This window comes from Schistocerca cancellata, chromosome 4 (assembly GCF_023864275.1).
Source record: "Schistocerca cancellata isolate TAMUIC-IGC-003103 chromosome 4, iqSchCanc2.1, whole genome shotgun sequence".
NCBI lineage: Eukaryota > Metazoa > Arthropoda > Insecta > Orthoptera > Acrididae > Schistocerca > Schistocerca cancellata.
In genome coordinates, this window is record NC_064629.1 from 472,769,261 (window position 1) to 472,783,653 (window position 14,393).

General features: G+C 45.3%; 1 protein-coding gene across 1 annotated transcript in view; it reads right to left on the minus strand.

Moving 5' to 3' along the window:
* The window catches only part of LOC126184719 (regucalcin-like), a 57,439-nt gene that overhangs the window by 9,931 nt on the left and 33,115 nt on the right, over window positions 1-14,393 (minus strand). Inside the window, exon 5 of the mRNA XM_049927242.1 lies at window positions 9,364-9,476. Within this exon, the coding sequence (XP_049783199.1) occupies window positions 9,364-9,476 (113 nt within the window). The remainder of the gene's footprint in view (window positions 1-9,363; window positions 9,477-14,393) is intronic.

A 14,393-nucleotide genomic window follows, 5' to 3' on the forward strand; every position in this document is an offset into this window, starting at 1 on the left:
CGCCTGCTCGTCCGTATTCTTATTTAACTAGTGTATATTGTACATTTATGGCTAAAATGTATTTTTATCAGCACAAGACGGACATGCGCTTGACGTATACACTTGCAAATTGCAATTTACTTCTACATCTAGACTCCGCAAGTCATCTTACTGTGTGTGGCGGAGGGTACTTTGTGTACCGCTGCATTTGAAGCCCGCCTTTGCATGCTGAAAGTTTCTGTAATAGACATTTACAAAAAAAAGACCTTTCAAAGAATACATGAACGTCTTGTGCGGACAGGTTCTATTGAGAGACGGTCATTTCAATGTGGGAGGCCAAACTGTGTTAGAGCAATCGATTCTGAAGATCGAGTACATCATGTTGTTGCACAGCAGAATAATTTTATCAGACAGGCTTAAAATTTCCTTGAAGTTCTAACCGGCGAGGTCGAAACAGAGTAAGTTAGCGCTGGGCTGGTGTATCAGTCGTTATGAAAACACGGTGTATCACCATTCCTACAGACCTCAGAAAGGGCAGTCAGAAACGCAACCACCACTGTGCTAGTTAATAAGGCCACTAAATCTGTCGAAACATGCTGAAGCCATGTCCCTTTGTGACTTCAGATACCGACCATCCGCAGTTTGGAATGTGTCGATCAACGTTCGACGAAATCATCGTTTTCGCGTATCATATGACGCGGTGATGCAACGGCGTCCAAACATTGGGCCCTTATAGGTAGCTCCTCCAACGTGCGTAGCGTGAGCGTGATAATGCGCACTTTAACACGGTTAACTTCAGCCTGACGGAGAAGAGATGGGGCTTGCAATGACAAATAACGAAGCACCATGTAATAATACTTCATAATGTCCCGATGTCACCGCATTTTGTTTCGGCCATACGTAATAAGGGCAGGACGTAAAGATGGCTTTGCTCATCCCAGCCACCATTGTGTCAGCGTTGCAAATGCTGGGAGTCTGTTCACATGCGACCCACAGCTTCTCAATTCATTCATGACACTCTCGATCTGACAAGACCGAAACGTTTAATTTACAAGTTCCTCGACTGCGTCACACACTCTGTCGTGGTAGATTGATGGAGCACAAGTATGCTAGATTATCAGCAAAAGCTGTGGGCTATATTCCAGCAGCAATCGTCGCTTCCTGTAGTCGACGACAAACATAAATACGGTCAATATGGCTCGCAAAGTGTCCGATGAAAAACGTTAAGTCTTGTCTATTCCCAGGGATCCGTTACCATGTCTCACACAGGTTCATGTCCCAGGATATCAAATATAGTTCCTTGCAGTTATTCAAATTTGAAGTTTCATCCTTTTGAGCCAGGACGCAGTTCAAGTCACAGCCGAGAACAAACTGGTCGTACCTGCTGACGAAAAACATATAAAATCTAAAGAGTAAAACTGTACCCTATCGTTTCGCTAGCCTGTGCCAAAGGGAGCACTGGCGTTGATGACGCGGGTCCCATGAACTGTAACCGCTAGACCCCGTGCAGATGGTAGAAAAGACGGATTCGTTGCTGTTATCCCCTCGCGTATCAAAACTGTCGTGCCACTGTTATTGGCCGAGCAAGAGGATTTTTGCATGAAGTAACTAGATACCTCGGCATCGGGAGGTGCTTCTTGCACCAACAGGACATCAACGTCACATGCGTATAAAATAATATGGAAAAGTTGCCACTTCACAGTCGAACCAAAGTTGTTGGTATCGACAGTCCCAATTATATAGACATGCCGTTTTGTGTCTGTCATACGAGCTCGAGGTGGAGTAATGTATGCATTCGCAACGTAGACTCCCACGGTTTCCATGGCGGAGCTACCGTCCTACAGTAGTCCAACATCACCAGTCATCTGAGTGAGTGGGCGCCATCGTCACGTCCCTGACACATTGTATGTTAGTGTTTCGGTGTCGAGGAGTGTCAGGAGCCACAACCCCTTCCTGATCCATGTTGTTGGGTGGTGTCCGCAACGCCTCTGTCGTATCCTCTTGGAATCTGGAAGAGTATACAGGATCAATATGAGAAGAGTCATCAGAAAAGCTTGATATCCTTTCATCACCTGAAACCGAACGGTGGGCGTCGTTAATGTGTTGCAGTTCTTGTGATGAACGCTCCAAGGAGTTAAAATCATCACTGATCTCAGATAGTAGAGAATGGATGTCGTCTTGATTGAGTCGGCGCTTTTCAAGTCGTTTCGGCGAACGCTGCTTACCCGTACGTATGTCGACGTCCTTAGTGTAAGCATCATCCTGGTGTGCATCCTCCACCTCGTTGTGAATCACATCATGCACTTCTGCATCCACATTCTGCTCCAGTATTCCTTCGGTCGCAGCTGGCACTGGCGGCAGCGCATCGGGAGTAATTGCAATCGGTGTCTCCTCGACCGTGTGCAACGGTCTTTCCGCCACCTCCAGAGGCTGCAGATCGATAGAAAGCTTCCGTGTCGGTGTTGGCGTGTCGCGAAGTGCCGCCACGTATGTCAGCGGAAGGAGCATGGTATCATCTTTACCTTGTTTGTCGCTCCTAAGCAACTGCGTTAATCTACCCTGGAGGCATTCTGAGCGAACATGGCCCTCACTACTGTATCCAGAAAAGCTCCTTGGCTGTCTATCGTATATCACTATGGCTCTGCATCCACCGATATACAAATATGAGGGCACATGTTTTGTCAACTCAATGCGTCCTGTCGAAAACCATTAAATACCGGATAAGTTGTAAAACTTATCCATCTTTCGGCGGTGTGGCTGACCACCGTACCAAATTTACATAACGCGTGTCTCCATCATTTCCGTTACCTCGAACGGCAGTTCAAAGATACATATGGTGCAGATCCCTAATCCTGTATGATCCACGGACACATCTCTATATGGACGTCTGAGTGTCGCAATCTTAATCCACGTTTGACATCGTTCAGTATGTTGTGACATACCGCATCTGTAGGCGACACTGCTTACGATCGATAAATAGATGCCAATAACGTCGTTGTACATAATGCGCACTTCGTTTCACCAAAAACGTTCGATTTCATGGGCGTTAGGTCTTTCATACTCGTTAGATAACATGAATTTGAGCGTGGTCTTTCTGGAAGTGTGTGCCATAGTGCTCGGCTATAAGAATTTACGCACGTGAAGCCACCTGCAGTCAACGCAACCTCGATCTCGAGCGTGATCAGTCAGGACGTAAACAGTACGTCTGATCTGCTGCACTGCCAAGGGCAGACTGCTTTCGCTACCATGCACAACTTATGGCCAGACCTAAACTTCTATACGTCGTCGTTCCTCTGTCTCAACCTGCACTCGTACACACTATGTAATACCCGTACAGGGGAGGACATTTCGCTTGGAAGTCGCTGCGCCCTTTCAGCGGATAAATACGATATTGCAAATCCTGTGTTGCCACGAGGAACACTGAATCGTTCTTAATAACACAGGCACTGCAGTATCGTATGCATAGATCTCTTCAGCCAATATGGTTTTACTCTGCTGGTACAGCAAACAGCTGGGAGAAAATTACAGCTTTCTTTTTTTCATGATGGCATGCAGCTCTACTGTCTCATTAAATGATGATGGCATACTCTTGGGTAAAAAACACAACTGGCATTCTATGGGTCGGAGCGTAGAATGCTAGATCTGTTAATTGGATGGGTGGGTTACAGAATTTGAAATGGTAAATAGATAGGTTGACGTTAAATATAGTGGGAATCAGTGAAAAGGGGTGGCAAGAAGAATAGATTTTCTGGTCAGGTCAGTATAGGGTTATCAACAAAAAATCAGATAGGGGTAATGCAAGAGTAGGCCTAATAATGAATAAGAAAATAGGAATGTGAGTAAGCTACAATGAACAGCACAATGAATGCACTATCTTAGTCAAGACAGACACTAAGCCAACAAGCAACACAGTAGTACAATTGTATATGCCAGCAATGTCCGCAGATGATTAAGAGATTGAAAGAATTGATTATGAGGTACAAGAAATTACTGAGGAAGTTAAAGAAGATGATACATTCATTGTGAAGGGTAACTAGAGCTCGATATTATGAGAAGAAAGAACAGGAGAAAAAGGAAAAATAGGACAATACGGACAGGGTAAAACGAGTGAAAGAGGAAGCCACATGGTAGAATTTTGTACAGAAATAATCGCTAACACTTGGTTCAAGTATCAAGATGTAGGGTTGTGTACATGATGGAAGAGACCTGCAAATACTGCAAAGTCACAGATTGATTATTAAATGGCGAGAGATGTATTGAAACCAAATTTTCAACCGTAAAACAGATCTAGGGGAAATGTGAGCTCTGACCATAATTTGTTGTTTATAAACTGTAGACTGAAATTGAAATTGCAAAAAGATTGGAAATTAATGAAATGATAAATGGATAAACTGAAGAACAAGAGGTTGTTGAAGGTTTCAGTAGGAGCGTTAGGCAACGACTGACTGAAATTGGGAACAAGAACTTAATAGAAGGCAAATGAGTAACTTCGAGAGATGAAATAGGAAAGGCAGCAGAGGATCATATTGGCAAAAAAATAAAACTAGGTCTAGTAAAAATCCTTTGATAACAAAGGAGATATTGAATTCAATTTAAGAAAGGATAAGTTATAAAAATGCAGTAAATGAGTCAAGCGAAAGGGAATACAGATGTCTAAAATATGAGGTTAACAGAAAGTACACTGTGGCTAATCATGAATGGGTAGAGAGCAAATGCAAGACTGTAGAAGCATGCAGAATTATCAGAAGATGGGTGCTGCCTATAGCAAAATTAAAAGATACCTTTGGAGAAAAGAGAAGCAACCGTATGAATATTGAGAGCTCAGATGCAAAGCCAGTACTAAGCAAAGATGGGAGATGTGAAAGGTAGAAGGAATATGCAATGGTTGTCAGAAACAGTCTGAAAACCTTAGATTGTTTCACGGGAGGTTGTGCTAAGAAGTAACCGTTAAGGAAAGATTCGATACGTTGCCCCGTTTCTGAGTTATATAGCATTGAAGTTAGCCAATGATGTCGCTGCGCGCGCAAATTCAAGCAGTTGCACGAACTAAAATGCGGCAACGCACAGAAATCTTTGGTTCATGAGTCACCAACTATTCAAATGCTCATTACCAATTAAAAACTTCCATTTTCGGAAGTGATAAGTTAGGTTTGAGGAAATCAAACGAAGAACAAGTTTGGCAACACTGTCTGGCAGGTTGCTTGAATTCGCCCGCGCGACCATCTGATTGGTTAACTTCAATGCTAAATAATTCGGAAACGGAGCGAAGTATCGAATTTTTTTTCTTAGCAATTATGTCCCAGCACTACCTCCCCTGCAACATCCTTACAAGCTTTTCTGACTGTTCGGACTAGCCTGTATAGATGGTTTACGTATGGGGAACAGACCTGAGAACAAAGCTGTAAAAAGAGAAGTCTAAGCAGGTTTACATGGGATAGGAGATACAATGCTGCGAGAAGACTGACAGGGCACTGAAATGCCTAACTGGAAACAAGGCCCCTGGAGTAGACGACATTCTCTCAGAATTATTAAGATCATTAGAAGATTATTCCACCTAGTGTGCAAGATTCATAAGACAGGCGAAACAGCTTCACATTTCAGGAAGAATACAAGAACTCCAATTCCAAGGAAGACGGGTACTGACAGGTGTGAATACTACCGAACCACTAGTGTAATAAGATAATACTGGCACTTCAACTTACATAAGAAGTTAGGTTGAAGGTGGGCAAAGAAACCTGGCTGGAGTTAGAATGATGACACAATACATTATGACTACCTGCTTAATAGCTTGTTTGTCCGTCTTTCGAACGAAATACATCACTGATTCTGCGTATCAGGACTCCGACAGTTTGTTTGTGGGTTTGTGGAGGCGTGTGGCATTACATGTCTACACTCAGGTCGTGTAATTCAGTAAATAACGGGACGGTCACTTGCGTATGTGGTGATGGCGCCCGATAGAGACGCAGATGGGATCCGAAGAATTTGCATCAGGCAAATTTGGTCTGCAACACATCAACGTGAGTTCACTATAATGCTCCTCAAACCACTGTAGCACGGTTCTGGCTCCGAGACACGGACAATTATACTGCTGAAAAACGTCATCGGCGTCGGGGAAGACATCAAGCATGAAAGGATGCAGGTCCCATGCAAGCGGAGGAGATTGTCCCCCACAACATAACACTGCTCCCACCATCCTGCGCCCGTGGCGCGCTGCACGCCTCGAGCCGCCATTCATCTCGATGACTGTGTATGTGGAGGCGACCATCGACCTAGTGTAGCAAAAATTTGATTCACCCGAAGAGCCGACGCGTTCCCATTGTTCGACGGTAGAAATCCGATGGTCCTGTGCCCACTGCAGTCGTAATTCGCGATGTCGTTGGGTCAACATCTGAATACGTAGGGGTGGTCTGCCGCGGACCTACGTGTTCAACAATGAACGATACACCCGAAGAGCCGACACGTTTCCATTGACCGACGGACGAATCCTGATGGTCCTGTGCCCACTGCAATAGTGATTTACGATGTCCTTGGGCCTTGTTCAACGATGTACGATGAACGGTGTGATCCGAAACACTTGTGCATGCACACCAGCACAATGGTCTTTCGGCAAAGATGCAACAGATCACCATTCATCCTACTTTACAGAGCAGACACGTCTCCGTACCTCACGTTCTTTGGAGTGGTTCAGAAGGGAATGAGGCAGTGTCGTAGCGTTCCATAGCCATATTTTGGGAGTTCAGCACAGTGAATTTTGTGTACAACATAACCACATATAAACTGCAAGCATGGGGACGCGTAGGGACGTAAATTTCGGACCTTCAGAACATTATGACTTTAGGCTGAGCTGTGGAACTCGCTTTCGATCTGTCTAACTTCTACCACAGATCTCGACCATTTCTACTTCTCTTAAGGAACTTACTGTTTCATGCAAATGTTGGTAAGGTAAACAGGTATGTACAACCAAAAGTTATAACGATTCTTTATTTTTTCTGTTTAATAACTGACGCCCTACAAGTAATCAAAGTAGCACAAAGGGTTGCGTGAGGTGAGACTTGGTGCAGTATACGCTCCAGTCTATAGCTCACACCTATGATAAAATGTCATATACTAATGGATTTTAATTTGTTTAGGATACCTTATGTAATATACAAATTCGACGGGAGTTACTTATATCCAAGGCATTTGACTACTGCCATGACAGGTAGTTCTTACAGTCCAAGCTTCAACATCTACTTGTAATAATTTCTGTGGCGCTGAAGAGTCCAACTGGAAATGTTCTTGACAGAATATCCAAACTAATTTCATCCATGTGTATGTGCAACCAAAATATGGCTGTAGCCACCGTCTTTAAGCCACCAGGAAGAGAACTATTCATTGTACACGTACGACGGATGTCTGTGTAGGTTAGAAGTGGGTATCGTAAGATTTTCTTTCAACGAAGCCTTTCGGGAAATGATTCTCATTTTCAAGTTTGTTTTCTTTTTGTACCATGCCGTTTTTACATAATGTGTTAGATATATGCATTACGTAAGAATCGCGTGGTACAAAGAGAAAAAACCCTGAAAATGAGAACAATTTTCTCAAATGCGTTGTGTAAACTATGAAGAAAAGAAAATCGTGAAAGGTAGCAGAAAAAATATTTATAAACAAAACCCATGTTTTCACAGTGGGAAGCTTTCAAAAAAACATTTATAATGGACTAAATCAACAACTTACAGTGTGCCATACATATTCTGTTCACCTCACATTTCCCATGACCAATGGAGCTTGGAAACAGTTTGCAGCAGCTAGGGGCCTAAAGAATAAATGCATATCGCTTTCTGAAAACAAGTAGTTATAACTGTCAGTGTATGATTCTTAGAGACGCTGAGATCTTTCTTTATGTGTTAGGTTCAGTTTCTGTGACACTCTCATTGCAGTCTAAAAAACCTGATCCTTTTAAAAACGTCCTTCCTTACGTCCTTCGATGTCCGTTTACATACATTGCATATATCAAAACAATTTTCCAGTATCTATCACTCAGCTGTGCTGCAAGTTGTCGTATTGTGCAATGAAGCAGGTTGCTAGTACTTTAGCAACGAACGTAAACTGTGCACTTTATACATTGACAGCTGAAAAGGCGTTATTTTACGATTTTTTTTACTAGCATACATTTCTCTCCCAGTATGCCTATCCTTATCACTGTTTCTGAACTGCAAATTTCACAGCGAAAATTGTGCGGTGATTCTACAGTTGAACTTTGAACTTCACTTGCAAAATGGTTAAAATGGCTCTGAGCACTATGGGACTCAACTTCTGAGGTCATTAGTCCCCTCGAACTTAGAACTAGTTAAACCTAACTAACCTAAGGACATCACACACATCCATGCCCGAGGCAGGATTCGAACCTACGACCGTAGCGGTCTTGTGGTCCCAGACTGCAGCGCCTATAACGGCACGGCCACTTCCTCCGGCCTTCACTTGCACCTCTAATCAGATTGGTCTATTGTCTTTAACTGCAGTCGCGTGTGATGTATGAATCCAGAGTGGACAAAGTGGTACAGTATGATCACACAATTACTTGTGAGGTACAGAGCACAAATCCAAGCCCTGGAACTTCAATTTTTTCCTACTTTCTTAAATAGTTCCTTCAATGAGGCCCTAGTAGTTTTCATTTTCCGTACCTGATCATCTGCTCTAGAGTTCAGTCGCTAATGACCTCAACACCGACAGGATTTAAACTTTCTTTCCAATTTGCTAAAGAGGCGAACAAAAGCTGAGGTTGGTTACCTACATTTAAACAATACGCCAAGCACCTGCCGTTAATATGATTTCTTCGACCTTAAAACTTAGCCCCCCCCCCAAAAAAAAGTGCAGTAAAATAATCAGTGCTATATTATCAGTATCCCTTCAACTCTTCTCGTACGCCGTGATGAATGTAACTGGTTTCTATTCGAAGGATAGGGATAGAGTTGTAAGAAATTATTTTTCTAAGTACTATGCCCCTGAGAAAGCCGTCAAGACATGCGTTGACAAAAGTTTTGCAACAAAAATCAGTCTCTCGTGATCAGTGGTTGATATTCTGTGATACGAAGTGATAAAACGAATATATCTATAAAACAGTGAGATATCCATGCTTAGAAATTTCTACGGATATTCACAAGAACTTACGTGGATAATATTCGTGCCAAAGCATTTTACGAAATTTATCTGAAGTAAAGATAAAATTTTATCTTAGCATGCATTTCAAAATCAATACAGTATTGACTCCTAATTAAAAAATGTACCCAGCTGCTGCTGTTACCAACTTTTGAATATAAATATACTCTCCCTGAAGAAGGAGAGGGTCATACGAGAGACAGAATGTGGTCCTACGAAATATTTTCATTCAGTTAAGGTACTCACGCGCCAGCCATTGAAGAGTGCGATCCACAGTTTCCCTTCACTGTCAATGGTCATGCCGTCCATTACACCCTCAATTCCGGCTTCGGTTATGTTGAAAACAATCCTTCTGTTACCTGCAACATTAATGAAAAATAAATTTATTATCCATCCCAACGTATTCGGCATATGAACGAATAAAACAATTGGAGTAAAAATAACATTACATACCGCCTACAAAAAAGGAACAGAAAATTTAGGGAGAGAACTGAAGACATTTATGGTTTTTCCGTCTTCAGTTTATTGTAACCCATGATGGAAAAGAAACTCTAGGTTTGTCTTAAGTTGTTTTAAAATAATTAATATGATTTATGTAAATTTTGCGTAAAATATTTGAAACTTACGAAGACACACGTAACGGCATAGAAACTTCTCAAACGTCAAATGCACACATTTCCAGCGTGGAGCAATATAGCTAAAATTATTAATACATTTATTTTACTGACCGCCGCTAACAAGGAAATCCTTGAGTGTGAAGTCGCAAAAGGCCAATGATGTTTATGGCAACATTGGCTGCTAATGGCAACAGAGGACGAGACTGGAGATATTCAAATGCGAGCACAGCACGAGGATATGGAGCGTAGTCGTTCTGCTTAATCGAATAGTAGCTCACAACAGTGTTACAGTGGTAGTGGTGTTAATACAAAGCAGAGCAATGGCAACGATAAAAAAAACAAACATTGCATTATATCTATAACAAAAGTTTCCAAAGTTGACATTTCGTCAGAAAGGAATTCGAGGAATTTCGCAGAGTTAGAAAGAAGTGGGAGATGAAATATTAGGGTTTCTATAAGAGGAGTCAGTGGAATGTGTGGTGTCATATACGCTGGACTGTGCGGACTATATACATGAGGAGTACAATGATGACGAACGTGCACACACACACACACACACACACACACACACACACACACACACACACAACACAACAACACAACGTCTTTGGAAGGGGATACGCAATAAAATAAGAACTAGCATTTTTCACGTAAGCATGGACATGTAAAGGTTCATGGTAATATTAATTGTCTCTTTTACTATAAACATGATAGACTGTCAAAATTAAGCAGCGTACACTCGGTGTTCATTATGCACGAGATTTATTACTTTTCCACGTCGATTTCACACATTTCAGAGAATTTTTCTATTCTAGGGTTCCGTACCTAATTCGACGAAATCGTAACCATTATACACTGAAGCGCCAAAGAAACTGGTATAGGCATGCGGATTAAAATAAAGAGCTATGTAAACAGTCAGAATACGGCGCTGTGGTCGGCACCGCCTATATAGTACAAGTGTCTGGCGCAGTTGTTAGATCGGTTACTGCTGCTGCAATGGCAGGTTATCAAGATTTAAGTGAGTTTGAAGGTGGTGTTATAGTCGGTGCACGAGCGATGGGACACAGCATGTCCGAGACAGCGATGAAGTGGGGATTTTCCTGTACGACCACTTCACGAGTGTACCTTGTGTATCAGGAGTCAGGTACAACATCAAATCACCGACATTGCTGCGGCCGGGAAAAATCGTACAAGAACGGAACAAATGACCAATGAAGAGAATCGTTCAACGTGACAGAAGAGCAAGCATTCCGCAAATTGATGCAGATTTCAATGCTGGGTCATCAACAAGTGTCAGCGTGCGAACTGTTCAACGAAACATCATCGATATGGGCTTTCGGAGCCCAATGCCCACTCGTGTACCATTGATGACTGCAAAGCTCTACGCCTCGCCTGCGTCCATCAATACCGACATTGGACTCTTACTGACTGGAAACATGTTGCCTGATCGGGCGAGTCTCGTTTCAACATGTATCGAGCGGATGGTCGTGTATGGGTATGGAGACAACTTCATGAATCCATCGACCATGCATGTCAGCAGGGGACTGTTCAAGCAGGTGGTTGGTTGGTTGGTTTGGGGGGGATTAAAGGGACCAGACTGCGATGGTCATCAGTCCCTTTTTCCAAAAAAAAGTAAAACCACCCAAAGAGAATAAAAAAACGAACAACAGGAAAGACGTCAGACGACACAGGACAAGAAATACTCCTACAGAGATCAGACGAAACAAATTAAAATCACACAGAGTGTGACAGTGGTTGGCCAACCATAGAGATAAAAAGGAAAAGCCAACCACCGAGAACACATTAAAAACTCAGGGTAAAATCGTAGGCCAATGACCAGAATCAACACAAAAGAACAGAACAAACACTCAGAATAAATAATAAAAACCCTCTGCCCGAATAAAACGGAAAACTAAGTCAGCCATACCAGGGTCATCACATAAGAGGGCAGGGAGCGTATCAGGCAGCGCAAATGTCTGCCTGACCACAGCTAAAAGGGGGCAGGCCAACAAAATGTGGGCCACTGTCAAAGCCGCCCCGCAGCGACATACAGGAGGGTCCTCCCGGTGCAGTAAATAACTGTGTGTCAGGTGGGAGTGGCCAATGCGGAGCCGACAAAGGACGACAGAGTCCCTGCGGTTGGCTTGCAGGGATGACCGCCACACAGTCGTCGTCTCCTTGATGGCACAGAGTTTATTGGGCATGATCCGATTGCGCCATTCAGCGTCCTAAAGCGCAAAAACTTTTCGGCGGAGGCCAACGTCCAGAGACTGTTTACTCGTGGCCTCTTTCGCCAGGCGGTCAACATGTTCATTGCCCGGGATACCGACATGATCGGGGGTCCACACAAAGACCACAGAGCGGCCGCAACGCGCAAGAGTATGCAGGGACTCATGGATAGCCATCACCAGACGAGAACGAGGAAAACACTGGTCGAGAGCTCGTAAACCGCTCAGGGAATCGCTACAGATAACGAAGGACTCACCTGAGCAGGAGCGGATATACTCTAGGGCACGAAAGATGGCGACTAGCTCAGCAGTGTAAACGCTGCAGCCAGCCGCCAAGGACCGTTGTTCGGAATGGTCCCCTAGAGTTAGCGCATACCCGACACGACCCGCAACCATCGAACCGTCGGTGTAAACAATTCCAGAGCCCTGATACGTGGCCAGGATGGAATAAAAGCGGCGTCGGAAGGCCTCTGGAGGGACCGAGTCCTTCGAGCCCTGTGCCAAGTCGAGCCGAAGGCAAGGACGAGGAACACACCACGGGGGTGTACGCAGAGGCGCCCGGAAAGGAGGTGGAACTGGGAAAAACCCAAGCCCGCAGAGAAGCTCCTTGATGCGTACAGCGATCGGACAACCCGACCGGGGCCGACGGTCTGGCAGATGGACGACTGACTGCGGGAACAGGACACAATAATTTGGATGCCCGGGCAAGCTAAAAACATGGGCAGCATAAGCGGCCAGCAAACGTTGGCGTCGGAACCGCAGTGGAGGTACACCTGCCTCCACTAGGACGCTGTCCACAGGGCTGGTGCGGAAAGCACCAGTGGCAAGGCGTATCCCGCTGTGGAGAATTGGGTCCAGCACCCGCAACGCAGATGGGGATGCTGAGCCATAAGCTAGGCACCCATAATCCAGGCGAGACTGGATTAACGCCTGGTAGAGCCGCAACAGGGTAGATCGGTCGGCGCCCCAGCGGGTGTGGCTCAAACAACGCAGGGCATTGAGATGCCGCCAACACGCTTGTTTAAGCTGCCGGATATGAGGCAGCCAAGTCAACCGGGCATCAAAAAGGACACCCAAAAACCTGTGGGTCTCCACCACAGCAAGAAGTTCGTCGGCAAGATAAAGCCGCGGCTCAGGATGGACCGTTCGGCGCCGGCAGAAATGCATAACGCGGGTCTTGGCAGCCGAAAACTGAAAACCACGCGCTACAGCCCAAGACTGCGCCTTGCGGATTGCGCCCTGTAGCTGACGTTCAGCTGCTGCAATGCTAATAGAACTATAGTAAAGACAGAAGTCGTCAGCATACAGGGAAGCGGAGACAGAATTTCCTACTGCCGCAGCGAGACCGTTTATTGCAATTAAAAACAGGCAGACACTGAGGACAGAGCCCTGGGGTACCCCATTCTCCTGGACGAGGGAGGAACTATACGAGGCCGCGACTTGCACGCGGAAGGTACGATACGACAGAAAATTGCTGATAAAGATCGGCAGAGGGCCCCGAAGACCCCATCCATGAAGCGTAGAAAGGATGTGTTGACGCCATGTCGTATCGTATGCCTTCCGCATGTCGAAAAAGACAGCGACCAGGTGCTGACGGCGGGCAAAGGCTGTACGGATGGCCGACTCAAGGCTCACCAGATTGTCGGTGGCGGAGCGGCCTTTACGGAACCCACCCTGAGACGGAGCCAGAAGGCCCCGAGACTCCAGCACCCAATTTAAGCGCCGGCTCACCATCCGTTCAAGCAACTTGCAAAGAACGTTGGTGAGACTAATGGGACGGTAGCTGTCCACCTCCAGAGGGTTCTTTCCAGGTTTCAAAATGGGGATGACAATACTTTCCCGCCATTGCGACGGAAACTCACCCGCGACCCAGAGACGGTTGTAAAGGTCGAGGAGGCGTCGCTTGCAGTCCACTGAAAGGTGTTTCAGCATCTGACAGTGGATGCGATCTGGCCCGGGAGCGGTATCAGGGCAAGCGGCAAGGGCACTCTGAAATTCCCACTCACTGAATGGAGCGTTGTAGGGTTCAGAAGCGTTGGTGCGAAAAGAAAGGCTCCGACGTTCCATCCGCTCTTTAATGGAGCGGAAGGCCTGGGGGTAATTCGCAGAAGCGGAACTCATAGCAAAATGCTCTGCTAAGCGGTTTGCAATGACGTCGGAGTCAGTACAAACTGCTCCATTCAGTGAGAGCGCAGGGACGCTGGCAGGGGTCCGATAGCCGAAGACCCGTCGAATCTTGGCCCAGACCTACGATGGAGTGACATGGAGTCCAATGGTGGACACATACCGCTCCCAGCACTCCTTCTTGCCTTGGCGGATAAGGAGGCGGGCCCGCGCACGCAGCCGTTTGAAGGCGATAAGGTGGTCCATGGAGGGATGTCGCTTGTGACGCTGGAGCGCCCGCCGGCGATCTTTAATCGCTTCAGCGATC